Below are 26,051 nucleotides of genomic sequence, written 5' to 3' on the forward strand. Positions count from 1 at the left end.
AGGTTTTCGTGGAATTGCAGCAAAGAAGCATTTAAGAATCCTTTTGAGCATCCTGTGTTCTAGTGAGTATGTATTTTATTGCACTTTTCTCTGTGTACACCGTTGATTTTGGCTTGGCGTTATGTCTTTATTCTCGCCTCACTGTGCTATTAGTGGTCGAATGAGAGAACTCATCCTGTAGCCACCCCTAATTAAACAGGAACTGATAGACGAGCGTGTCCGGAACAGACCCATCAGCGCCGTCTAACATCGGCTCCATCCAGTAATGATGAGAACATGCTTGTTTTCAGCCTCGTCTTTGTTTCCCACGGGTTAAAGACCTGAATCCAAGATCTTGTAAATCAGGTGAGTTCTGGTTTGAAACCTGCTTGAAGCAACACTGCGTAACTTTTAAAGTGATTCTGAAGAATTGATTTTTGAGTCTCATTCCCAGGTCGACAAGTAATGACGCTAGGCGTCGGACCCGAGCCATTAACCTAGAGCGTTGGTGTTTGACAGCCTAGAAATGAGACTCAGCCCTGTGATGAAGTGGTGTACTCACCACTTGCCTGGCCCCCCACAATCCTGCAAAGGATAAGTGGTTACAGATAATGGATGGATGGATCACTGGTGGACTCAACAGGGGTACAGAGGGCAATGGAAGTGCCCTTTAGGACGCCCTTCCAGTAGAGAGAAGTCCACAAAGTTCCCTCTAGGGTCCCTTGCCAGCAGAGAAAACAGGAAAAATGGCCCATCCAGTGGAGAAAATGTAACAAAGTGTCCTCTAAGGCATAAATGTGGTGCCATTTTATTTTTTTTTGCTCCTGCCCCTCAAACATCCTGAGTTCGTCATTGGGATGGATGGATGGATGGATGGACTACCTTTCTCCAGAAAGTTGCATAGTACTACTTTAAACCTCTCCCACGATCGAAACCCCACTTAAATGACCTCACATTTATGAAATGCGGTCATGCCCCTCTTGCATAAAACTTCCACATTTGGAGGTTTTCAACCTGTGTCCAACGTGAGCCACAATTGCACATCTGATATTCATCATTTCCTTGTTTAATGGGGTATTTTGTCGTCTGTTGCTCGCAGCGATTTGGTCGTAACCATACAAGGGGGGTCGAAGCAGCCAAGCCAGAGCCCGCTCGCCATTCGCTGCGGCTCGACCATGATCAAATAGCTGCTTCCTCAATGATCCATGGTCTTTGGCCTCTCGCGCCGCCTCTTGATGGAGTTCCTTTGGGCCTCAAACCCAACATCGGCATGTCGGTTTTCGAGGTGAAATAATGCCTTTGTTGGACACAAATCTGAACTTACTGGCAATCAAAATAGTTGAAATAAGAAGGCAATCCACTATGATGAATCTCATTGTAAATAACCTCCTGTATGTTGTGGTATATTTTGTCTGAACCACTTAGGGTCGAAGCGAATGCTTGTGCCTGTCGGACCATTTTTATGCTTATTTATGGTGTGTTAACCATGTGGTAGTGATTTTGTTCTCCTGCGGAAAAATATATCCCCTTCTTGTGTTATCCACAAGATTTAGATAGTGGATTCTTCACTGCTCGGTCGATTTCACGTCACTGAGAAAGCTCCCAAAGAGATTCAAAGATCTTTTTTTTTCATGAACTTGTCATATGTTCGACCATCACTGGATGGTTTTCATGCTGTGGGGAGGCCTTGTTAGTGTTGCGCTACCGGGTGTTGATGGACGCCAGTGGAAACAGCTGGCAGACAGTGTGTTCCACATTACATAAACAATTATTTAGATTTCATGTGTATACACAAACCCATTTGCATCCTGTTTTGGTGCAAAAGCCTCTGAACATGGAGCGGGATGTTCGAGGACTGAAAGGCATGTCTCACAGAGTTCGGTTCCAGCAAATAGACCCTTGACAGAATAACATGTTTACAGTGTGGATTCTTTCTTTTAAAGGATATTGAATCATGAGCTTGAAGACTCTCTTATGAATGACAGATAGAGTTTTAGTGGTGAAACTTTCCCACGCAGTATTCTTCTTTGGCAGAGTCATTATTTCCCCATTATTTAACTTTTTATACTCTACATCAGATATTATTTAACCATTGACGGCATCACTTGACACTGCCAGCGCACTCTTGCCAGCGACACACTGCCACCCAGTCGAACATGCCGTGTTACACACTTGACATTATGTCAAAATGTCAGAGCAGGAAAAGGAACACGCTCTCCACCATCACAGCGCTCGGCGGATTTATTAGCCCTCCAAGTAAAACAGAAACCCAGCCGATGTTTAAATCCCTCCAAAGGGGCTGTTTGAGCTTCAGTCCTTATTTGGCCCCCGTTTGGAAAGTGAAGAATTTACTTTCTCAGGCAAGCTGCCATCACCGCGGCAGTGGCTCTTGTGTGGGCAGGAGGAGTGCTTGAGGAATTTTGAGTGTGGTTGGACCAATGGCAGGCTTATTTACTGGAGCCAATGGGATGATTTATGCACAGTGGCAAACACATGCTCTCTCCCATCAGTTCAGCTGAAGGAGATCGACTGAGATCAGAGTGATTATTGCTACGCTAGAGGGGTGATAGGGCAAAAAAACTGTGGGAAGGCTGCAGCTTCCCCAAGTTGAGACGATCAAAAACAAACAAAAAAGTAAGTTATAACTTGAAAGGTCCCGTATCCTGCTCTTTTTAAAAAGTGTTTACATACTTCTAATGTTTAAAAAAACACGATCCCGATAGTGCCTGTCCCTTTAAACCCAGTCTGCTCTGATTGGTCAGCTCTCACAGGCCTGAGCAGGCACCGCCCACCATGTTTCCACATCAACTCAGAAGGTGTTTTTGCAAACACGGCTGCGCTGGGGGCATGACTGAGGGTGGTGACTGTATTGTTGTGACATCACAATGTTACAGAAGTCCTGACGGCTCATTTAAAGGCACAGTTTCTGAATACGGGCTGTTTGCATCTCTCCGTGGATGGACCATTTTGAAACTTTCACAGTATTTATATTGCACCTAGACCTGTTTAATAATGATAAAGACAGGAAGTCTTACTCTCTCAAAAATGGGACCTTTAAACTTCAGCAAGGGTTCGGGAAAATTGAAGATTTCCTGCTTTTTTATGTATTCTTTGTTTGCATTTAACCCAAAAATAAAGGTATTGTTTGATGAAATGCAAACAAGGAATGCAAAGTTTGCTGACTAAGCCAGTCTTATTCTTCCTTGGTTATCAGAGGACGCTTGTTCCGGCCCGTTTGAAGTGTATGAGAGCGAAGAGAAACCAGTTCATCACTATCCTGCTTGAACTGCAGAGCGCTTTCTCATTATACAATGATTCAACCCAGTGGACCGGGCTCGAGAGTCGTGCTTTGATATCCTGCTCCCTCCGTTTCCATATAAACCCACTTGAGTACTTGAGCAGCGCTTTTGCAGAAATCATTAAAGCTCTCGCTGATCCGCGCTCTTATTGTGAAGGGGAGGGGAGATCAAGAAAGAAGGGAGGAAGCTCGGCGTAGCTGTCGAGACTCACCTGAGACATTTGACCTTTGCTGCGGGTAATTCGACGACGTCCCGCCTCGGCTCACCTCTGTTTGCCCCCTAATGAGGCCTCTCGGCTGGGTTGAGATTGCGGAGGGGCCCCCCCGGTGGCTCGCTTGACTCCTTGTTCTAGTTCAGTGGCTTCCCAGACGCCCCTTGTGACTCGATGAGATTATAAGCTCCCTGTTTTAAAAAGCCTAAACCCACTTTGAGTTTTCTTTGTGGTCTGCTGGTCACTTTGCTTGGAAGCGATTGGAGGAGGAATCATATGGAGGTCGAAGAAAAGTTCGACATTCACTTTATTTTAAGTGGAATCAGAGCGTGAAATGAGCAATATCTGTCAGATCAGATAAAGGGAAACTGATCAATAGACTGTTTATCCTGTGGATTTTTTAGACAAATACAAGACAGCATGATTCATCATTTCAATTGCAAGGAATTTACAGATACAGATACACAGATAAAGACAGGGCAATCCCAAAAAACCCTTTAACTGGATAATTTTACAGGTGGCACGGATGCAGTTGCACAAACAAATCGCAGACGGAGGAAGCTCGAAGCGTGTGGCAGGGCCTCTCGGAGATTCCTACACTTTTATCCGTCTGAGCTGGTTGAAAACCACGTGAAGCCTGCATTAGTCCGGCTTCCATCCTCACCCACCATATAAGGATGAAGTCAGGGTAGCTGTTGTTCTCTCGCTTAGTTGCATGGTGATGCGGTGAGGATTTTGAAGTCTACTTTGAAGGAATGTAAGATTATAAAGTCTGTATTTTGTCTCTGTCTGCTCTCCTCTCATGACTAAGTCTGTGATAATATTTGCAAGCAATGCTCGTGTCCTTGAAAACCATTTTTTACTTGCACAAAGAAATAATTCATCATGACCAATAGTCTGGTTTCTCTGGATGTAAACACACAGTAGCCGCTGAGACTCAAAGTCATAGCTGCACCCTCCTGACCTTTAGATCAATACTGGAGGGAGTCATCATCAGGACATTTGCAGGCGTATGCTACAGTACAGCGCACAGAACAGCACCGCCTGTCAGCTGTAAATAAAGGCAGATGCTTTTGCTATGAGGCCCCGGGGCCACTGGGACCGCCAACACTGATATATTAATGTCAGGCGGGGCCTCGGGTAGTGTAGGAACAGTAAAGAGCGAGCATGAGCAGACTCGCTTCTGGCTTCGACTTCGTCTTCTTTTAGTCAAGTTGTTTGGTGTTAGCTGTCCTGCTAATTTGCTCTTTTATAATACAGCAGTGGAAAAATGGAGATGGATGTTAAAGGAACAGTTCACCCAGAAATGAAAATTCAGTCAATGCTGATGGAAAGTCAGGTGAAGGTTGGTAGTCAGCAAAACATTTCTGGAGCTTCGCAGCAAAACAGCGTTGAAGCATTCTCCTAAACAACTGAAGTAGACGGGGATTTGTTTCGTAAATATAACAACAGATAAAATCATAAAATGGCTCCATACAGCATAATCCAAATTTCCAGAAGCCCTGAAACTCCAAATTGATTTGAAAAGACGTTGTTCACACCCATTTTAAAGCTGAAATCTTCACTGTAGCTGCTAAGCTAAAAGTGTTAGCGCTTGCATCCCGTCTGAAGTGGTTTGACCCCACGTCGAGGTTGTACTTAACATTTCTTCAGATCAATTCAAGATCCTGAGGCTTCTGGCGACTTGGATTACACCTGACGAGTTGTATGGAACCGTTTTATGGTTTTTTTAAGTTGTTTTCTTACTTTTTTAAAACTAGTCCCCAGCTGTGAAGCTCCAGAAATGTTTTGCGGACTGCGAAACTTCGCCTGACTTTCCATCGATCGGCTTGAGGGTGAGTAGATAATGCCTGAATTTTCACTTTTGGGTGAACTTATCCTGTAACATGCATATCAGGGGCAGAACAAAGCACCAGTCAGTACATCTCAGCATATTCAGGTGCCACTAATGCAGCATAGAAATAAACAACTGATCAGCTGCTCATGTTTTTTGGTGTCGTATCAGCACTGATTGGTGGACTGATGCCATCACATGGCACATCAGCGTGCACTGGGTGGGATCTGCTCCGCTGAGATGTTATCCAGCTACTGTACTCTGATACGCTTGATGATAGCATTACAAAGTCAATGAGTCTTTTGTTTTCCCAGAGCAAACTAATTACAGCGGCTTCCTTCCTGGCCGCGTCTGTCGCCTGCTGATAGCGCGCTCTCATCTCGCCGCTCGCAAACATCCGTCAGCTCACAACACGTTACGATCCCTGGACTTTAATATGCATCCATGAGCCCCCACATGTGTACACAGCAAAGTAAATACAATCAGGTGGAAGTCACTCAGCTCAGAGTGCCTGTTTATGCATCGTAATCAGCGCAGAGGGTGACACAGACTATTAGGAGCCTGTCATGGATACTATGAGCAAACTATTTTGGCCCAAACTGCTATTTAAAGATGCTACATGTAGCATTGCAACATCAGGAAATCAATACGGCTCTTATTTTGAGGTGATAGTATAATTAGGGGACAAGTGATACTGTTGCTGGGAGGTCTGGCAACAGGTACCAGGCCTCCTCCGCTCTGCATTTTTATAGGAGTGGTGCGCCACACAGCCGCATTTGGGAAATTTGGGAAACCTGCTGTTGTTTTAGTGAAGAAACATGTTGTTGCACAGCAGAAAGCGGAGGCAGGACGCTGTTTCACAAGGCAAACAGAGCTGGAGCTTTCCGTTCGTCTTACAGTTGCGGTATGAGAGGGAGGTGGATGGTAGAATCAGAGCAGACTAGAGAAACTAACCTGAGATCAGGGCACTGCAGCACCTTCAATAATCATAAATATCCAGCCAGCTGGACATCATTATATAAAAAGTCATGTGGCAGTCTATCAGTAGTTAAACAGCAGTAACGCTGAGTCATTTCACCAAGTGGAGCATCTGAAATCTGCAGGTTTATTGCAAAAAAGAACCACTTCCCAGTCATGTTGGTTGAATTTGCATTAGTTGTGATCACAACACCACAATCTCTCTGGAGGGACTGAAAATAGTAGAGCTTAAACGATGATTGATTGATTAAGTGTTAGTCAATAGCCATAAAATTAATCTGCAATCACTTTGATAACAAAATACAAAATATTGGAAAGGACCAGCTTCTCGGATACCAGGACCTGCTGCTTTTCTTTGTCTTATATGATGTAAACTGAATATCTTTGGGGTTTTATCACACTGGGGAATGTGACTTATTCGATTTATCACGAAAATAACCGGTGGATTAATCAATAGTGAAAATAACAATCAGTTGAAGCCTAAAAGTTTAAACCACAGCTCCAATACGTCCTGACCCAAACCACCCAAACCACTGCAAATCCCAGTTTCACGATGTTACTCATAAAATATTATTGATTACAAATGAAGTTGTAAACTGCAATAAAAATCAGAAGGCCCAGCGACATAATAAAAGTATAAAAGACTCTCTTTTCTATTTTTTGTTTAACGAGGGGTTAGAAATTCTTAAGAAAGTCTTGTTTTACCGCATGCTTTTTTCTCACCTATAGTCAAACAACTTCTACTACATGTTTCAGCACTTCATAACGGTCTGTCGGAGAAAAAATGATGGAAGACTGATCAAGTAATCAATCTCCCAGTCGCCTATGGACGTCTCTTCCCGTGAGTCCACAGAGTCACAGCGAGAATTAATGACTCTGTGATCACCTAACCTGACACTGTCACCTCCTGGAAAGTCAAATACATTGTGTAGTCTGATCCTGGCATATGTGCCGTTTGGTCCGACATGTGTTCAAGGTGCATGTAGAGTCACAGATCAGGTCAGGAGAACAACAGGGTCCTAGTGCCCTCATCTTCAAGATAAAGCTGTGTGTCATCAACGTATTTTAATGCTCATTTTGCAGCATTGCATCCAGAAAAGCTTGATGGAAACACAAATTGAAGCGCTTGAGGTGTTTTTTTTGGCTTTTTTTAAAAAAACAAAACAATTGAAAATAGCTGATGCGCTCTAATTAGATGGAACTACTGTAAGAATCAGAGAACAAACTGGTTTTCTTGCATGTTGTTCGACTGGAGTTGTTATTCGGTGCAGGTGAAATTGCTTTAGCCATGCTTGATGAGGCACTTTGTGTTCGCCTGGCTTCTCTCAGACATTCTGATGAGCAAAAACATCATGCAGAAGGAGTTATGAAGTCATATTGTAACGCTGTAACCCGTGTTTGTCTCTCAGATGTCTGGAATGGCCCTGACATGTTCCCCGCACAGAGAAACAGTCAGAAAGGGCCTGTTTTTCGATGCGGTGGTTATTTCTGTGCTGTTGAGGGCGATTCGGGGGACACTCAGGCATTCAGGAGGAAAACATTCAGAGATGTCTCTCCCTCTCTGTTTCTACAAAAATAAATTCTTACAGTTGTGTTTTTAGGCTAAAGTACTGCAGAGAAGAGAATGTATGAAAGCTTTCCTGACTCATGATTTCTCTGTTTCTCCTCCTTCAGGTCACCACGTCATGTCAGACAACTACCAACTATGAGCTGGTGAGTGTTATCATGTGCATGTGTGTGCGTTTGTGCAGTACGTGTTAGACCTTTTGTACAAATGAGACCATCGCAAAAGCTTTTAAAGAACTTCTTGGCCTGAAATCACCTCCATGATGCAGCAATCCTTCCTGTAATTGTGGCTGAGCCACACACAGGGAGTCCTGTGCGGTCGTAGCTGGAGGTCAAAGGTCAGACGCTATAACCATAAGAGCTTCCTCTTTTTCCTCAAAGGAAAATCCTGTCGGTACAAGTCGAACAAGACACCTTCTGCGTCCTGTTTTCAGCTGCAGAGGTGATAAGACTTTTGTGTTGATACGGTGATGAAGAGCAGTTTCTGCGCATCCAATTAAATGTGGAAAATGAACTATGCACATTACAATGACTGCACCGAATAAAAAAACTATATTTTCTTCTGTCGTAGAGCAACAAACAAGCGAATCAAACTGTGACTTTTAATGTAATTCAGAAATCTCAAAAAATAGCCAACAAAAGTGTTTCTGCAAGGACTTAAAGGTGCTCTGTGGAGTTTCCTTGTAAACAAACTTTCTGTTTACATTTACGGTTGCTCATTAAAATGCATCGTGTACATCTCTGAGGTCTAAAATCTCATTGAATTCCTGCCTCATTAACATGTGCAAAGTTTTTTTTTTTTAAAGTTTGAATCCTGCGTTGTTTACATCCTTCTTTACTTATCGGCGTTCTTCTTCTTCATTGCCTTTGTTGGCACATTTTTGCAGTTCTTGGCACGTTATTGATACAGATCAGTGAAAAGGGGTGAAAGGAATTTGGCTTAAGTAACCGACACCCTCTTTTTAACATGCATAAATAGTTTCCCTCCTCTTATGTGTTGCAGTGTTTAGCACTTTTGCATCATTGTTGCATTTAAAAATCTTAACATATTTACATTTTCGGACCTATTTTCTTTTATTTGAGAAGATACTGGACAGTAACATGGACTGGGAAAAAGGACCCCAGCTAGGTTTGAACAACAGCCCGACTGGTAATCGATTTTTGAAGCCAATACCAACACTGATATAAGGGAGTAAAGAAATCTGATATCTATACGTCAGCTGATATATATTATTTGTAATGGTACCATGACTTTTTGCATTTTTTGCAATGATCCTTCAAATGTGACAAAGATTTGTGATGATTCAGGATATTTTAGTTACCAATAAACCTTAAACTGGTAATGTAATCATTATAAATCAGGCAAAGCATCTTTTACTACATTATAATCCCAAAAAAATGTTCATATCAGCCATTATATATGCCGATAACAATAAATCTCTAATAGACCAATAATGACCGGTAATATCAGCCCACAGAATAACTATACGGTCAGTTTGGTTGGGAACAGCAACCAAGACAAAGACAAAAGTATCCACAGACCTTAAATCACTATTTTGGTTGGAGACTTTCTGACACTGTATTTAAATGTTTCATTGAGTAGAAGAGGACAGATACTGAGCTCCAGTCAAAGTGATTATTTCCCTTTTCCTCCAGGGGTTGCTCCTTTACAAGACAAAAATGTGATTTATGCCCCGCAGCACCGACGCTCGAGTCATTTTCACTTTAATGAGCCTCAAATGAGAGTTGTCATTCACGTCCATAAAGAATGCACGCTCGGCGAGCGGCGGGACATGATTAGAAAACCAGCAGGAACTGTGATTTGATCATTCTCCTGATTACTACTCAATATCCTTTAAAGTCAAATAAAATGCGGTGCAGTCGGTCCTGTTTTATATTTCAAGATTAACCGCCGATGATACGACCAAATTAGGGACATTCCAAGCTGCAGTAACTACTTTTTAGTTATTTACTTTGGACGCTGGCTTCTTTTAAATGACTGCAGCAGCTTGTTAAACAGTCCCTGGTATTGTTTATAGAGCTCGCATCAGCCTCAGACGCTGTGCTTTAACTCCAGTAAGACATTTTCCTTAACACATGGATCACTGTCAAGCTCTGTCTGTGTGTGTGTAGTCAGGCAAACACACTTTCTGTCCTGGTTGTGTTTCTCTATCCCTGCTTCTCCCGGTTAGTTTTTTAATTTCTTACTTTCTTACTGATTCTATTTAAGCTTATGAGAAAACGTCCTCACTTCTCACTTGATTTATTACCTCAGTAAACAGTTTCCTAATGAGTTTATGGTCTCAGTTGCCAGTTCTTCAACACAGCATGATGTTAAATTTGTAAATTATGGTCCCATTTAGAGTAAAATAAAAGATAAAGGAGGGTATGTTTTAGGGTGTGACTACCTGATTGACACCCTGTTTTCTTGGGTCCTCAGTCAGATCCAATCAGAATCCTTCCTGGCTTCACTCTCTCGTCCAAATATGGTCACTTCTGGCTCCAAATAACCGAGATGGCAACGGACGTAATGCCAAACCCGAGGCTTCGAAAACAACTATTTCCCCCTGAAATTCATGAATAGATGCTATCATTCGAATAACCATTTATTGACGGTAAAGCGTTTCAATCCACTGACTTGAGGTCATTAGATGTGGTTGAAAGCACCCGAAGAAATATAGTAAGGCAACCTTGAGTCAAATGAGTGCTTGTTTGTCTTTAATATTTTATCCCTACAAACCTTTATTTCAAAGAGTTACAGAGACCCATAATGTTCCTGATAAGTCCAGTTAAGCAGAGCCCTCATGATGACTGTATATGTATATCAGGCATCTCAGAGACGGGGGATTTTCTTCAGGGTTAACAGAATGACTGTGTGTCTGGTGTCTCAGCGACAGCCAGACAGGAAGAGAGAGGAGGACGTCTGTAAAAGATGTCGTCACTCCACCTTCTCCCTCCCTGATTTCTCATCCTCTCACTCACCATGTTGTGTCTTCCTCGGTGTGAATGAAACAATGACTAACACGCCGACTCTGTCTCGCTTTTTCTCCGCAGCCTCCCACTCCTCAGCTGCCATTAAAGCATGTAGATACACCGGTAAGTAACTCTTTCTTCTTCTATTCACGTTGGTGCCAAGGGGACATGGCCAAATGTATATGGACACCCTTTTACATGTATGTTTGTGTACTTTTAGTTTGTGCTTTTACTTAAAAATACCATTTCACAAAGACAGTGTCCCTGGGCACAAAGCCAGCTCCATAAATAAGTGGTTTTCACAGTCTGGTGTGCAAGCAATTGACTTGCCCGCACAAAGCCCTGACCTCAACCCCCCGTCTGACACCTCTGGGATGAACTGTGAGCCAGGCCTTGTCACCCAACATCAGTGGCTGACCTCAGTTAAGCTCTTGTGGCTGAATGGGAGCAAATCCCTGCAGTCAGGTTCCCAAATCATGTGGAAAGCCTGAAACCAGAAGAGTGGAGGCAGATTAATGCCCATGGTCTGTCCAACAATCACATACTTGTTCTGGTGTCCGTATACTTTTGGCTAGTGTAGTGTCCCTTCCTTCTCCCTTGAGTTTCCATTAAAGGAAATGATTAATGTTAGAGTGATTATCCATAGCCAAAAAGAAGTGACTCAGCTGCCATCCTGAAAGATGCTATATTTGCTGTATCGCCTTGTTTAGCCGAGAAACATCCTCTCACCACCTGTTCCTGCACACTGCAGAAGGTGGCAGCAGCATGCAGTACATACTGTACCATCGAGCCCATGAGTGGCCGAAACTGAAATTCACTGGTCTGCTGAGGGCAAAAAGCAAACAGCTACTGCAGCCTATTTGATTGTGAAGATGCAGAATATGTGGATTTCCTTTAATTTGCTGAAAAATACTCAGTTATTAGGGATCCTGCATATTTTTTTATCTTTTAAAGGAGACATAAGCTCATTTTCAGGTTAATAAATTATGTTGGGTAACTAGAAATGTTTTCAAGTGTTATTAAATGCATCAATTTATGAATTTATCTTCATTAAACGGTGAAAAAGTCCATGATTATTCCAGTAGCACGGCCCTGACTCAGTACAACCAGGTGGCCCGAGGTAAATGTTTTATCCCTCGCTCTGTTTGGTGCCAGTGTAAAGAAATATTTGGTGCATACCTCGCAAAATGAGAAAAGCTGCCGTGACATCTGTTGCTGCCAATTCTGTGCAAATTGTGTCTCGTCTGTGCCATAAATCGCTGCCAAGGCCTGGCTCGAGACTAGGCGTGCATGCATGTTTAGCTTGACATTGCTAAACTGTAAAGGGCGTGGGCACGGGCAGTGGGTTTCCAAGAAGGCAAGATTCCAGAAAAATAAGAGAGGAGAGAATAATGTAAAAGGACAACAGTTTATTCAAGGGAGCAGTCACGCAGGCCAACATTTGTTGGCTTGTTTGAATTGTTTTCAGATTACAAGGGCTCCCGTGTCTTTATTCTCCCTTTCATGAAACCAGAAGCAGCATTTATTCAGAAGATAAAAAGCAGCACTGATGTCTTGCATCCCTGTTTTCTCTCTCCTCTCTTTTGTGAGTCAGGACGATGAGTCAGTGTTTGCGTCAGATGTCGCCTGAATGTTTAGATCGGCAGCAGAAGTTCGGCGGTGACTCAGAACAGGATTATAAACACAGATCGGTCTGTGTACACCAGTCTGTACGGCGATTAATTCACAGTCTGTCTGTTTTCGCAGTGAAAGAGAGAAGACATAATAGTGAGCAGGGACAGATATCTGCAATTTACTGCAAAGGAATACTAAAGCAAAATATGTTTTCAGTCTCACTGACTGTAGCCTCGAAATGTTAGCGTGCTAGCTTATTTGTTATTAATCCATATGCTGATTTTTTTTTCAAACTTTCCCAAAATTCAACTTGACTTTATTAGCCTGCTTAGTTGGCTGTTTGCTTTTCTTGTCAGCAACCAGTAAGTCTACGCAACAAAGGTTAACAGCTAACCGTGCTAGTAACGAACAGCCCACTAGTTGGTTTTTAGCTTGCTCACTAGCTTATCTGCTGTCCATCCACATGCTGATCATGTGAATTTCCTTTGACATCATTGGCACATTACTTTTCTACCAAGTGCACATGTTAGATTCTGCTCACCCTCTTAAGTCAATTGCACAACAGCAAAACGATGGATTGACGGTCGATAAGTAGCGACATCCTCTTTTGCAACAGCAGGCAACAGGGTTTATGGGAAATGTGGGTGTGATTATGAGAAATGCGAGCACTAAAAATACCAAGGCAGAGGCTACTAATTGTCTTGACCATGGTCTTGTTTTTTTTTTACTGTAATTACAGAAAGTTGTCACAAACAGTCTGACAGTGATATAGTGGTGTTTAGGAGTACAGCCACTTTTAAGAAGCCACTTCCTATAAAAAAAAAAAGAATTAATTGCATCCTCAGCTGAGGTCATAATCCTGACTCATTGGTTCAACTAAAAAGATATTTGTTGTCTTGATCTGGAGTCCTTGGAAATCACCATCCTATGCTGTTCTCCATTTATGTTCGAGTGTGCATTGCACATGGCCCAAAGGGGGGAAGTGCTCGTTGGAATGTTTATTTGGTTAGTCCGTATAGGAAAAAGTACATCCATGGTGGTTTTGAGTCGAATCGCCCCATTGTGACCGTAATTGAGTCAATGTGGGGGCCTGTTTTATGGGGATTATTTAAATCAGTTTCTGGCTCAGGAGAGGATAGAGAGCGAGTAGAGTCGTGAATGTGAGCCCCAGGCGCTGTCAATCAAAAATACTATTGTAGATTTTTTACGACGAGGAATAAAAAGTTTTATCCAATTTCACAACGCTCGTTCTACATTTTTACGCTTTGGCAACCTATCGCCTCTTCAGCCGCTGGATTCTTACAAGTGATTAAGGTCAAACACACGGGAACTATACAGTACACAAACACATAGCTTGGGAGAAAAGGGAGTCAAGACGAGAGGGGGGGGGAGAGAGAGTCAGAAATAATGAGAGATAATGAGAGCGTGGGAGGAGTAGTTCCAGAGAACACAAAGTGGGCATGAGGGAGAGGACGAGAGACAGCAGGAGAAAGTAGGGAGAAGACGGTCGAGGAGGAAGAATGCATCATCATATATTACATAATCAAAGATGAAGTTTGGCACCAACAGCGCCGAGTCTGGGATTTTCTTCTAGCTTGAGGATGCACTTGAAGATGAAGCAAACACATTGACGTTGGAGATACAACGCCAAGTGTGATAGCCCTAGTGTTTTTTAATCGAAATAGTGAAGCATTGAGAGGTTGATAGTCATGCCTCTGGGCAGCTCCATTCGAAGGCGTTTCGCCCACCTGCGTTCATCCTGGAGGTGGAGCACCGGGCTCCTGTTCGGCAAGGTAGGCCACTCCCACACAGGAAGTCTAAAATACTGCAAAATGTTCTTTGTTTTGGTAATCTAGTGCTTAAAATGTGTGATTCTGAGCTGGAAAGGCAGCTGCTCTTGAGCTTCTGATCATATCACATGGTCTTCCTCAGCAGATGGATTTGTTTTTCTGTCTTTTATGAAATATATCTTAAAATGCGCAGCAAATAACTTTATTTCTTTAAAGCATATTGTAAGCATTATTCTGTGTTTTTCTTATAGTCAACATATCTCATAAAACGACCAAATTAAACAAAGCATTGGTCTGTTTCTCAATACTTTCAGGCTCAAGTCATACTGGATAAATAGCAGATATATTATAATTCTTCAAACGTGACATGAATATGGTGTTAGACCAAAAACAATTCATTTCTACTGAGCCTGAAAAAAGGAAAGAATGGTCACAAATACATAGTTCAGTAAAATAAAACTGCTCAGTGATTTCCTCGAACAGCTGGGCACTGTCGTGTTTATCAAACTTTACTCATACAGGAGTTAGTAGCTAATTTGTTGGGGACTATTTTCAGCTGCGGATGAATACACATTTAAGAGAGATAACCAGTTAGCCACTTTCCCAGCGCTCCAAGTCCTCAACTGAGTAAACTAGCGAACGGCAGTTACACTTTATACTTCTACTCAGATTTATTTCAATAACACAAAATAAAATCAACAAATAAATCATGATGTGACATTATATATATTCAAATAAAACTTTATTGATCCTCAAGGGAAGATTCACAAACTATATAAAGTAGATAAACCGCCTTCGCCAGCTTCAGTATTACAGTGATGAACACAAAAATATAGTATAATATACATTATTATGACATATTTCATTCTATAGCTTAGCTTATTTAAATTAATGACATTTACTTTAATAAAGTGGTATTTCTACTACTTTCAATTAAACAGAAGATCTGCGTACTTCTTCCACTTCTGGACTTCACTTTGTGGACAACAACGTGACCTCTATGGCACAGAGGAACAAGATATATCAAGCTTTGGCTACACAGGAGATATATACATTATTAATTTAGGTATTTTCATGTTTTTTTTGCGACAATGAAGAGCCAGCCTTCAGCTGTGAGAGCTCAGCTTTCTCATGTGAAAAACCCATTTTTAAATGGACTCCACTTTCCATGCGGCATTGACTTTCACGAGGCGTTCACGCACCCGTGTTGCTACAAGACAACAGATTGTTCCCCGGGATGTGAAATGTAGCGGCGTAACACCCCCGAAGCCCCCATGCGAACAGGCTGTTTCACTTTGCAAGCACCAGCGTCCGCGGTCCGCCTAGCATCTGGTTCCTGTCAAATCACAGAGAATTATGCTTCCCATTTTGGCTCTTGGGGGTGGGATTAGCTTCATCTGTGCGGCAGTATGGAGAGCTCCGGGGTGTGTGTTTAACCTTGCGCCATGATTAGAGACCCTTCTTTTCCTATATCTCTGTTTAAACCACTTGACCAGCAATACGGAGCGCTCACTCTGTTTGACGTGGGAAAAAAGTGGAGGATGTCTGTGAAGATAAACTGAGCTGTCATTCCATCTTCTCGGATGGCTTCATCTATCTGATGGCAGCCGACTCACAGAGACAAGTTCCCCCCCCTGGGCCGACAAACAGTAAGAGGAAGAGCCAGCTCTGCATCTATTATGCAGCGTTTCCTCGACAGTACAGCATATTTAGTAACATTTTCTTTCCCTCTGCAGCCCCGTCGCAGTAAAACTACTTCCACTCCCTCTCCTGTAAATAAGCAGATACAGGACAGGATAATTAAAGTGTGTGCTGAAGTCCTGACAAGACCCGAGTCAGGGTGCTTTCCTCCTGGAGCACATTGTGACTTGTTTTTCTCCTGCTTCCAATTCTCCTCACCTTTCTTCTTCTTCCTCGACTATTTTTTCTTCTTTCTTACCGTACTTCTTCTTTCTCCTCCTCCTTCTCTGTTTCCTTCCTTCCCTTGTGCTTCCCTCTCACTCTTTCTCCCCATCCACCGTTCTTCTTCTGTTCTCCCTTCGTTTTTCTTCTTCTTCTCCTCTGTCTTCTTTCTTACATCCTCTCCTCCTGCTTTATTTTCATCCCCTTTCTTCTTCTTCTTCTTCTTCTTCTTCTTCTTCTTCTTCTTCTTCTTCTTCTTCTTCATCTTCATCATCATCTTCCCCTTTCTTCTTCTTCTTCTTCTTCATACTCTTTCTTCATCATCATCATCATCATCGTCATCATCATCATCTTTTCTTCATCTTCTTCTTCTCTTTTTACTTGATGCTTCTTCTTTTCTTTCCTCTTTTTGTTTTCCTTACCCCTAACCATGCCATTCCCTTTCTTCTTCTTTTCCATCTTCCATTCCTCTTCTTCTTCTTTGTCTTCTTCTTCTTCTCTTCTTTTTCACATCTTTTGTACTTCTTCTTTTTATTCTCACTCTTATCCCTCTTCATCCTCCTCTTCTGCTTCTCCTTATTCTCCCCCTTAACTACTTCCTCCTCCTCTTCGTCTTTCGCTCTCTCCAGAACAGTTTCAGTTTTTGCTTCTGTGATCTGACTTTTTCCCTAATAGGTCATGTCAGATTGTAATTCAATAACATCATCATCATCATTACCAGATGGAGTTTGCTTATGAATCCTTTTCTCCCCTCCCTCCCCTCCCCTCCCTCACCCTCTATTGTGTGTTTGCTCTCCAGGGATCGACGAGGTCCTGCAAGAGTGTGGAGATATTGCGAAAGCAGTCGAGGTAAGACACAGCGTTGTCATTGATCACCTCGACATAATCTGAGAAGAGTTTTCTCCAGAAATGCAAAAAAGCGCCTCTGATTGCAAAAAGGGACTAGGACAAAAACTGAAGTCCCTAAAATGCATTGTGATGAACATGAACATCGAAAAATGATTGTTTGTGCTGGATATTTCACTGTTTTTCCAGGAATGTAAATTATCCTTCCACCTCTCTGTTGTCTGTTATTCTTCAAGCATGGACGTTCCTCATGCAGGGCTTTACTGTATGCTCACTGGCCAATAAGCCCCGATCACTGTTTGGCCGGTGAAATAAATTGCATAATATCAGCAGAGGTCATGTCAACAGTCGGCGAAGGATTGTAAATCTTTTCCTCTCCAAGAAATATAAGAGTGAGCTGCGGGAGTTTACATTTGATCAAGTGGATGTTTGCGATGAACTCTGTCGTTAGTCCCTGAGAGAAATCGGAGAGTTTAGAAATGTTCTCACAACACGTGTAAAAAGAAAAAAAAGACTCGTAACATCTTGTACAGATGATAATCACTGGAAATTGGAATGCAGCGTGGAGCAAACAAACCTGGTGATCGTGACTCTTATGTCGAATTAACGAAAGGGATGAGAGCTGCGTTTACATTTACATTTACATTTACATTTACATTTACATTTAGGGCATTTAGCAGTACATTTGTCACAAGTCTCGAGGGTAGAAAGGACAAATTCAAACTTCTGATACTCTACTGCACTGTAAAAGAAAAGAAACCAGAAAGTAAAACATAAAAAAAAAAATGTCTTGCAGCAAAATTGTTCAACAGTTCCCATAAAATTATAGTAAAATATTAAAGAATATTCAGCAATGATTGACTGTAAAGTTACAGCTTGTCCCTGTACCACATTTTAGTAGAATTACACATTTCTATTGCATAATGAAGGTTGCTATCTTTAAAATAACAGCATAATTATGTTATTTTATAGGATTATTCTACAGTCTTAGTCTAACAAATACATTAACACTCGAAACTGTTAAAAAAAATGTACAATTGTGATATAAAACAGTGGATTCTTATCATTCAAAGGTACAGACTTTGACTTTTACAGCAGATTTATTTGAGATTAAAGACTCTCTTGTCATGAAAAAGACAGAAAACAATCAGTACTTTTTTTACGCTGTGGCCCCAGTGAGCATTACTTTCATCGTTTGTACATCAGAAAACATCTAGACGGCTACATTTGGCTAAAAAGTGATGCAACAATATGTTTCTTTAACTGACCTTGTCTCAGGCATATGGTATGCCTGAGAAATAAACACAGCGATGCTCGGTTTGATCTGCTGAGATACATTTGTACCAGATTAACAGCTCTCGCTCCTTCTGCCTCTCCAGGAGTCAGAGTGTGGTTCAGGCCATGGAGGAGAGCTATGAGGTGGACCTGGTCTACATCACAGAGAGGATCATCTCTGTCTGCTTCCCCGCAGCCGCCGAGGAACGCAGCTACATCGCCAACCTCAAGGAGGTGGCGACGATGCTGCGGTCCAAACATGGCGAAAACTATCTGGTGAGAAACACCTTGAAACGAAGCCAAGACATACGTATCACTTTTATTACCATGTGTGTCCTTTGCTGACAGTACTTCATGATTTCAGGTGCTCAACCTGAGCGAGCGGAGGGCTGAACTATCAAAGTTAAACCACAAGGTACAAACACCTCAGCAGATACATCTATCAAGTGACCTCACGTTTAAAAGATATGAAAACCGAAACCAAACCCTCCTTTAACTGGGTCTTTTCCCTCTTTTGGTCCTGATAATCTCCCTCAGGTTCTGGAGTTTGGCTGGCCAGACCACCACGCACCGGCGCTGGACAAGATCTGCAGCATGTGCAAAGCCATCGACACGTGGCTGAATGGTGACCCGCGCAACGTAGTGGTTCTACACAACAAGGTAAAGCAGAGAAAGGGAGTTGAAGTCGTTTTATCTCATTTGTTATATCTGTACAAATCTGTAAAACCAGATATGCGCATATGGATGTGGAATCTGTAGGCAAGAGACAAGACTTTGGCATTGAAAGTGTTGCGGTTTCCATTTGTAGTCCGTTAGATTTGACTAATTACTTTTGAGTGAGCTTTGGTTGCACGTTGGTAAACGGTACATAAATGGACGTCAGATGATTGGCTATCATTATGGTGATGGTGGAGCAGGGTTATGGTTGCGGTTTGAGGTTGGGGCTGGGAGGAAGGTTGAGGTTGGTGTCGGGGTGAGGGTTGGGGTTTGGGGTGGGGTAAGGGTTGGTTTGGTCTGGGTTTGGGTTTGGGTTTGGTGTTCGGTTTAGGGTTGGGGTTGGGGTTTGGATCGTGGTTTGGGTTGGGATGAGGGCTGAATCACTGTCAGACGACAGCCAATGGGTTCTGAGATTGAATATGTACAAAAAACTAAAGTGTAAAAATGAGAGGGGGTTTCGGACCATTTCTTAGTCAGGAGCAGTGGCTTCATGTAGTCTTTGTAACCTTAAGGCTGCAAGAACTCCAGCGGACACTAAAGTGTTGTTCATAAATGGTTTTCCTTTTTAAAAATGTCCTTATTTTTGAATCTACAGCACCATATGAATATGTGGTTTCTGACTTCTAAAACTCAGCATGAATCCTTGTAGCTGATCACTTCTTGCAGTTATAAACTTGTCTTGTTTAAACAAACATTACTACACAGTATTTGCCCAATGCTGTACAGATGAAAAACATTTTTCCCTGCTTAACTTGTTTCTCTTTAGAGTCTGACCGGTCACTTTTAAATAAGCAGCGGGATCAAATATTATTTTATGTTATTTATGCTTCCAGCTTTTCAAACTCAATTCAAGCAGCTTACTGACCAGTTCATCACATCTGAGGATTTGTTTGTTCTGCTCTCTTTCAATGATTAATGCAAAGTCTTTGATCCCTTTGAAATGATTCCTGTTTCAAAACAACTTTTTAATTATACATCTTGAAAAACTGTAACTGAGGCTTGTTTTGTCTGTGGCACAGGGCAACCGAGGACGGACAGGGGTGGTGGTGGCTGCGTACATGCACTACAGCAACATATCCGCAAGGTATCAAACATTTTGTGCTATACTGAGTTTAAATAAAGATAATTCAGGCTGTGAGTAGTTGTGAAAGTGTGATTTAGTCCATCACATCTCGTCCTCACAAGGTTTTGTAAGGACAAGAGCACCTATCAATCACAGTCAGGCCTCGAGGTCTGGGACTTGAGCAGCCTTGAAAATTAAACACCAATGTGATTATTATGGCAAAACACTCCGTCCTGGCAAGCTTATTTTTCTGGCTCTGCGAGAAGAAGCACTCCAGAAATGTCATCATTCTTTAATGCAACCAGATGTTAATAGGTGGGAAGGAGCCAGGAGGATTTAAAAATGCTCTGTACACGATGAAGGCTAGGGGGTAATTCTAAATCACAAACTTGGGGGAAAAAGTGCAGCTCTTCCACAATCGATTATTCTTTGTATGTGACTAACATGTCGGGTGTTGTGTCACGCAGTGCTGACCAGGCGTTGGACAGGTTTGCCATGAGGCGCTTCTACGAGGACAAAGCACTTCCTGTGGGTCAGCCATCACAAAAAAGGTCAGTTATTACCTCACTTCCTGTTTGCTGACATCTGCTTGATGAGTCTGACCTTTTTGAGAGCACTGTTTCTGAATTTTACTCCAGAACAGAAGAAGAAATTTGCTAAACTTCGTCTCCTGTTAGCTACCGTTGCTATGCCCGTCAAGCTTTCCGTTCTCGCAGGATAAAGGTGGAAAATTTACCACCTTGAGTCATTCTTGAAAGCTAGCAACTGTTGAATTTGTAAGCGGAAATTTCAACCCTTAAAAAACTAGCAGCTTTTATCAGCTGTAGCTCGCTAGCTACTTAGGCTAACCCGTTTGATAATCGATTGTAAAAGACATGAAAATACAGAAACAGCTTTGTTCTCGGCGCTAGTAAGTCCTAGTACTGTTTTTTCTGCATTAAAAGGGGAAACTTTTCATGCACTAGCTTACTGTTTACATTTTTAATGTTAGCTCTCTCAGCTAACAATTTTAGCTGGATATGCTGGGGCGTAAATGTATCCAAATCCAACAGAGCAGGACAAAGATGCTAACATTAGCCTTCAACATTCTGATATGCATTAAGGGCCAGCTCCCACCCATGGGAAAATACTACAAAGTGGATTTGTTGGCTAGTATTTTTTTAACATAACCTTAATCCACACAAAATAATGTACCAAGAAGTGTTTCTTGGCCTTGGGAGTCGTGTTACTGGAGGGAATAAGCTACCTAGTTGGACGTGCCAATGTTTTGCTGCACGTGACAGCAGACAAAGCAGCCTAGTCTCAGATATATTCCATTCAGTTTTGGTTTTTAGTTTTTCAGGATGAGCAAAAAGGAAACCACAAAACTCTTTACATGCAGAGAATGGCTTTTAGGGGTTTCTATGCTATAATTATAATAACACGGGTGATTAGCAAACATTCAACTGAAGAACTGACCAACAAGACAAAGATCCACACCAAACTTTGTTTTCGAAACAATTCACATCGGAAATTCCTTCCCTTTTTTTCTCTTCTGTTTATTTGCTATTCAGCTTTAATTGGGATAATTGTGTGTGAACGTCACAGCACGGAAAGTGTAATCTATCTTGTCCGTCTGAGAGATTCCACTGGTGTCCCTCGGGAGGCTTGGTGGCAGTTCATTCCTGTCTCTGTAGCATATCAGAGCATATTTTCCTCCAATTATTCCCCACTTTTAGCATTGAGCGTCGTGAGATAATGTCCTTTCCGTGAACAGAGAGCAAAACAGCGGTGTAAATTCCAAAGCAGAACGAGTCAAACCAATCAAGAGTGGTTGAAAGGTATTTAAACAATTTCTTATGTGGATTGCAGCTCCCTCTAGGAGGAGTGACACATCCTTCTTTAAGTCATAAATCTTCTCCTAAAATATTATTAGCTCCCTCTGCGTTATTAGACAATCAACTGCTTAAAGGCCTGCCCTCTCACCGTCTCTCTTCTTCACCTGCCGAGAGAGGAATCCTGATCCGAGCGCTTCTCGGAAAGGATGAGCAGGACAAAGGTTGCAGGGAATGAACGAAGAAACACAGGAAACAGCAGGGGACTTAACACCACTTCATTTCACCACCGGTGAATTAGACATCCAGCCATTCTCTAACAGGTCTATAGGCTTGCCCTCTGCCCCGCTGCTATTTCCTGCTTCGGATATAATTATCTCTGCCCCTGGAGTCTGCCAGTATTATGGTCTGGAATGTGTGACATTAACATCAAGAGTGGGAGATGAGCTCAATCTGCTGCCGGTGCTGTAAAAGCTTGTAAAAGTTTGGATTAAAGGTGTTACTCGTAGCATTTTAGCGCCATTAAATGATTACCATGTTGGATGGATAATGTCAGCTACAGTACACAAAGTGATCCCTTGCTGGGAGGATTGGCCGCCTCTTATGTGCCTCTATAGGTCAGATTCAGGTGGAAAATGTGCTGAATTGAATGATGGCACAAACAGGATGTTTGTAGACTCCATCAACTTGTTTTTATCTTCATTTTAAAGTTGCTCACAAGAAAATTTGAACGATAACTTGGGCAAAATAAGGAATTGTTACTTGTCCTTCACAAAAGTTTAAATAGTGTCAACTTTAGGTATGACTTCTTGACAATGTGACTTTTTGAAATGTGTTGCCGATTAGGTTTCTGTAAGGATGCATGTCTGGATGACTGCCATCAAAGAATTGAGTTTGTAATGAGGTGAAAAAGTTAAAATTTGAATAAAAGAAAGATACCAAGATGATGGAAGGAGAGATTTAGATACGATAGTGATGCTTTTGGGCCATGTTTTCCATTTTTCCTTTATTTCCTCAATTTCGTTAAGGAGTCAATCAGTTGGAGGTGTGTAACAATATATAACAGAGAAAGACAAGCAATTACTGCCATGAAGCAGCCTCATAAGGTATAAGGTATGCCCATATGAACATGAGTGATAGAAGAGGACTCCCAGAGTTCAGACGCTGGCAATCATGGAGTAAAACCTGCAGGATGATGGAAACTCTCAACTGAACCAACCAGAACAATCTTGAGGACATGGTGGTGATATGGAGGTTGTGGTTGCGTAATCATAGCATTGAAAGACAGAATGACAAGATCGCTGATGATTGATCAGATGCATTTGCATTGTTTTTGGAAGGAAACATAACAAGCACACAAAGACAACCAAGGACAGGCATTTCGTACAACGTATACAAGTTAATTCCTCGATAAAACCCAGAACATGATTACATCTAATATCACGCACGCACACGCACTGTAAATACAAGCCGTTTCCTCCTCTCAGCGCTGCTCTCGTGGCGTCCCCGCTCAGTCTAATTGAATTAGAAAGAGGCTAAACCATCTGGCCACTGACAGCACAGCAAAGGAGGGGGGTGTCTGCATGTGGCGACCCCACGGTCAAGGTCACGGTTGGTACGATCATCATTATCATCATTAACAACCAGACCACACTAACTCAACAGACCCCCAACTGGCCTCTGCACACACCGATTCAGTCTGACATTTCCCTCCGCGGATAAAGGTTGTTTTATAGTCGGAGTGGGATTCAGTTCTGGCAGCTGTTGGAGGTAAAAGTGAACCACACAGGATGAGGGTTTTTGTCCGCATGAATTTGGTGTGTAATCTAGTCAGAACGTCCTGAGAAGACATAGTTGTTAGACGATAGTGATCCCAGACCCTGTAATCAAGTGCCACCATCACACCAAAACTTCCTGTTGATGACTTGTTTGTTCTAGAGCAAGGTTTTTCTAACAACCAGAGACTGGATTACCATGATATTCATCACTACCAAAAGGCAAAAATGCATGCTTGTGCACCACTGAGCATTCATCTCTTTGTCTCAATGCCAAAAGCTAAAAAATCTCATCATTTATTTGGCAAAGTGACTGAAAGTCTCAGCACAAGTGATACTGCCAACGGGATAAAGTCCTGATTTTAATGACCAATGTGGGTCTTAGAAAACATTACTTTTATTTGTTTTATTCCCTTTACTCATCTGGAAATTGGTAGTTTTTTTAGGGTTAGGTTTAGGTTCGGGATACAGATCCCAGAAAAGGTGGGGCAAGAAAAATGGGGAATGACATACAAAAAAGGTTGTTTGTTGGACCGATGTTGGAGTTGTTGTGGTTCATGGTCGGCACCTTATTCCCAAAACCGGATTATTCAATCTTTGAAAAACAGCGCTGTCTTTTTATTTCTTCTTTAGCTCCTGTTGGACAGATTGTGGATATATGAGTCTTATTCCCAACTCGTCAAATACTGATGCTCTCAGATCGCAAGATTCTTGGAGCCTTGGTGCTCTATAAAGGATGTGTCAGACTGAACAGACTTACTTTCCTTCCTCTGCAGGTATGTGCAATACTTCAACGGCCTTCTCTCCGGACACATAAAGATTAACAACAAGCCTCTGTTCCTGCATCATGTCATCATGCACGGCATTCCCAACTTTGAGTCCAAAGGAGGTGAGTATCTTCTTCAACCAAATGAACAGTTAGAACATTATCTTTCTGCAAAATATTTTATTTCCCTTGTTTCTTTCCCGTCACAGGCTGCCGTCCTTTCCTGAAGATCTACCAGGCAATGCAACCAGTCTATACGTCAGGAATATAGTATGGACACTTTTATTCCAGTTTCAGTGTGGTTTGTGTGAATCCAGGGCAAAGATGACACTATACTGAATCAAGTTTTTGAATTTTAACAAGACATCATTGTTTTTATTCCTACAGCAATGTTCAAGGAGACAGCAACACCAGTATCTGCATCACCATCGAGCCCGGCCTGCTTCTGAAGGGAGACATCTTGGTAAGATTTTAAATATCAAGTAGATATTTCTCTCATATGTAGAACGATATTGCCTGACTCAGTCGATGTATTGATCTTTGACAACCCTTCTCTCCCCTTTCTTTCCATAGTTGAAGTGCTACCACAAGCGCTTCAGAAACCCAACCAGAGATGTGGTGTTCAGGGTGCAGTTCCACACCTGCGCCATCCACGACCTCGGGGTGGTCTTTGGGAAGAACGAGCTGGATGAGACCTTCAAAGGTAACAATCCTCCGGGTGGGTGTTGGTGCCTTTTATCATTGTGTGTTCATAAGAAAGAAAAACTGTATTTAAACCCCAGACAAGTACAGATAATGGGAGCAAAAAAGTTGTCACTGCAGTAGTTTTGAACTGGTTTTCACTGGTTTCCAGTATGGAAAAGTGCTCTCTGTTCCTGCTCTTCATATTTTTATAGTAAACAGGGTCCTCTGGTGGTGAAGGCAAACTCAGCAATCACTTACATTCAGTGTTAAGGAGTAGTGAACTACATGGAGTTAAAATCACCCCTCTGGTTGTTCAGTTCAGAGTGATTCAAGTTATTAAATGACTTTTTTTGTTTGTGGATTTTAATACTAAGACAACAAACAAATGTTGAGCCATTAAAGGAGAGGTGAAGAGGAAAACTTGAACATATCAGCTGTCAATTAGTCACAAGTATTGATTATTGTTTTTAATTAACAAACGCTTGGAGAAGTTGACAAAGATTGTATATTTTATTTCTTACACCTGTTTATATTACTCAAAATGAATACAAACAAATGCTAAAATGTATTTTTTGGAAGTTTGTTGAACTGAAATCGAAGTCTGATCTGTGATTGTCACTGTAATGCTTGATGCAGGTTAAAACATATATTACATATTGTGTCTGTGTTCATTCGTGTCCATTTTTTGACATCAGTCTTTACACCATGTGTCTCTACAGATGAGAGGTTCCCAGAGTACGGGAAGGTGGAGTTTGTTTTCTCATACGGGCCAGAAAAAATCAAAGGTAAACTATTATTTCTGACTGAAAGTTAAACATGTACAGTATATGTGTCTATATAGTATATTTAGAATATGTATAATATTGAAAATAGATATATTCAGTATCAGATCTGATGTATTGGCAACCATGACAATATTCAAAATGCTGATATGACAGCTAATACACTCCGTGCAAGTACTCCAT

General features: G+C 41.9%; 1 protein-coding gene across 1 annotated transcript in view; it reads left to right on the forward strand.

Moving 5' to 3' along the window:
- Window positions 1-18,371: 18,371 nt before the first annotated feature.
- The window catches only part of tns1a (tensin 1a), a 37,957-nt gene continuing 30,277 nt past the window's right edge, over window positions 18,372-26,051 (forward strand). The window contains exons 1-10 of the mRNA XM_073495538.1: window positions 18,372-18,543; window positions 18,632-18,682; window positions 18,805-18,927; window positions 20,004-20,068; window positions 20,515-20,598; window positions 24,413-24,525; window positions 24,612-24,672; window positions 24,790-24,865; window positions 24,976-25,105; window positions 25,806-25,871. Coding sequence (XP_073351639.1) covers window positions 18,394-18,543; window positions 18,632-18,682; window positions 18,805-18,927; window positions 20,004-20,068; window positions 20,515-20,598; window positions 24,413-24,525; window positions 24,612-24,672; window positions 24,790-24,865; window positions 24,976-25,105; window positions 25,806-25,871 — 919 coding nt within the window. The 5' untranslated portion in view covers window positions 18,372-18,393. The remainder of the gene's footprint in view (window positions 18,544-18,631; window positions 18,683-18,804; window positions 18,928-20,003; window positions 20,069-20,514; window positions 20,599-24,412; window positions 24,526-24,611; window positions 24,673-24,789; window positions 24,866-24,975; window positions 25,106-25,805; window positions 25,872-26,051) is intronic.

The sequence above is a fragment of the Pagrus major genome, chromosome 24 (genome assembly GCF_040436345.1).
Source record: "Pagrus major chromosome 24, Pma_NU_1.0".
In the NCBI taxonomy this organism is placed as follows: Eukaryota; Metazoa; Chordata; class Actinopteri; order Spariformes; family Sparidae; genus Pagrus; species Pagrus major.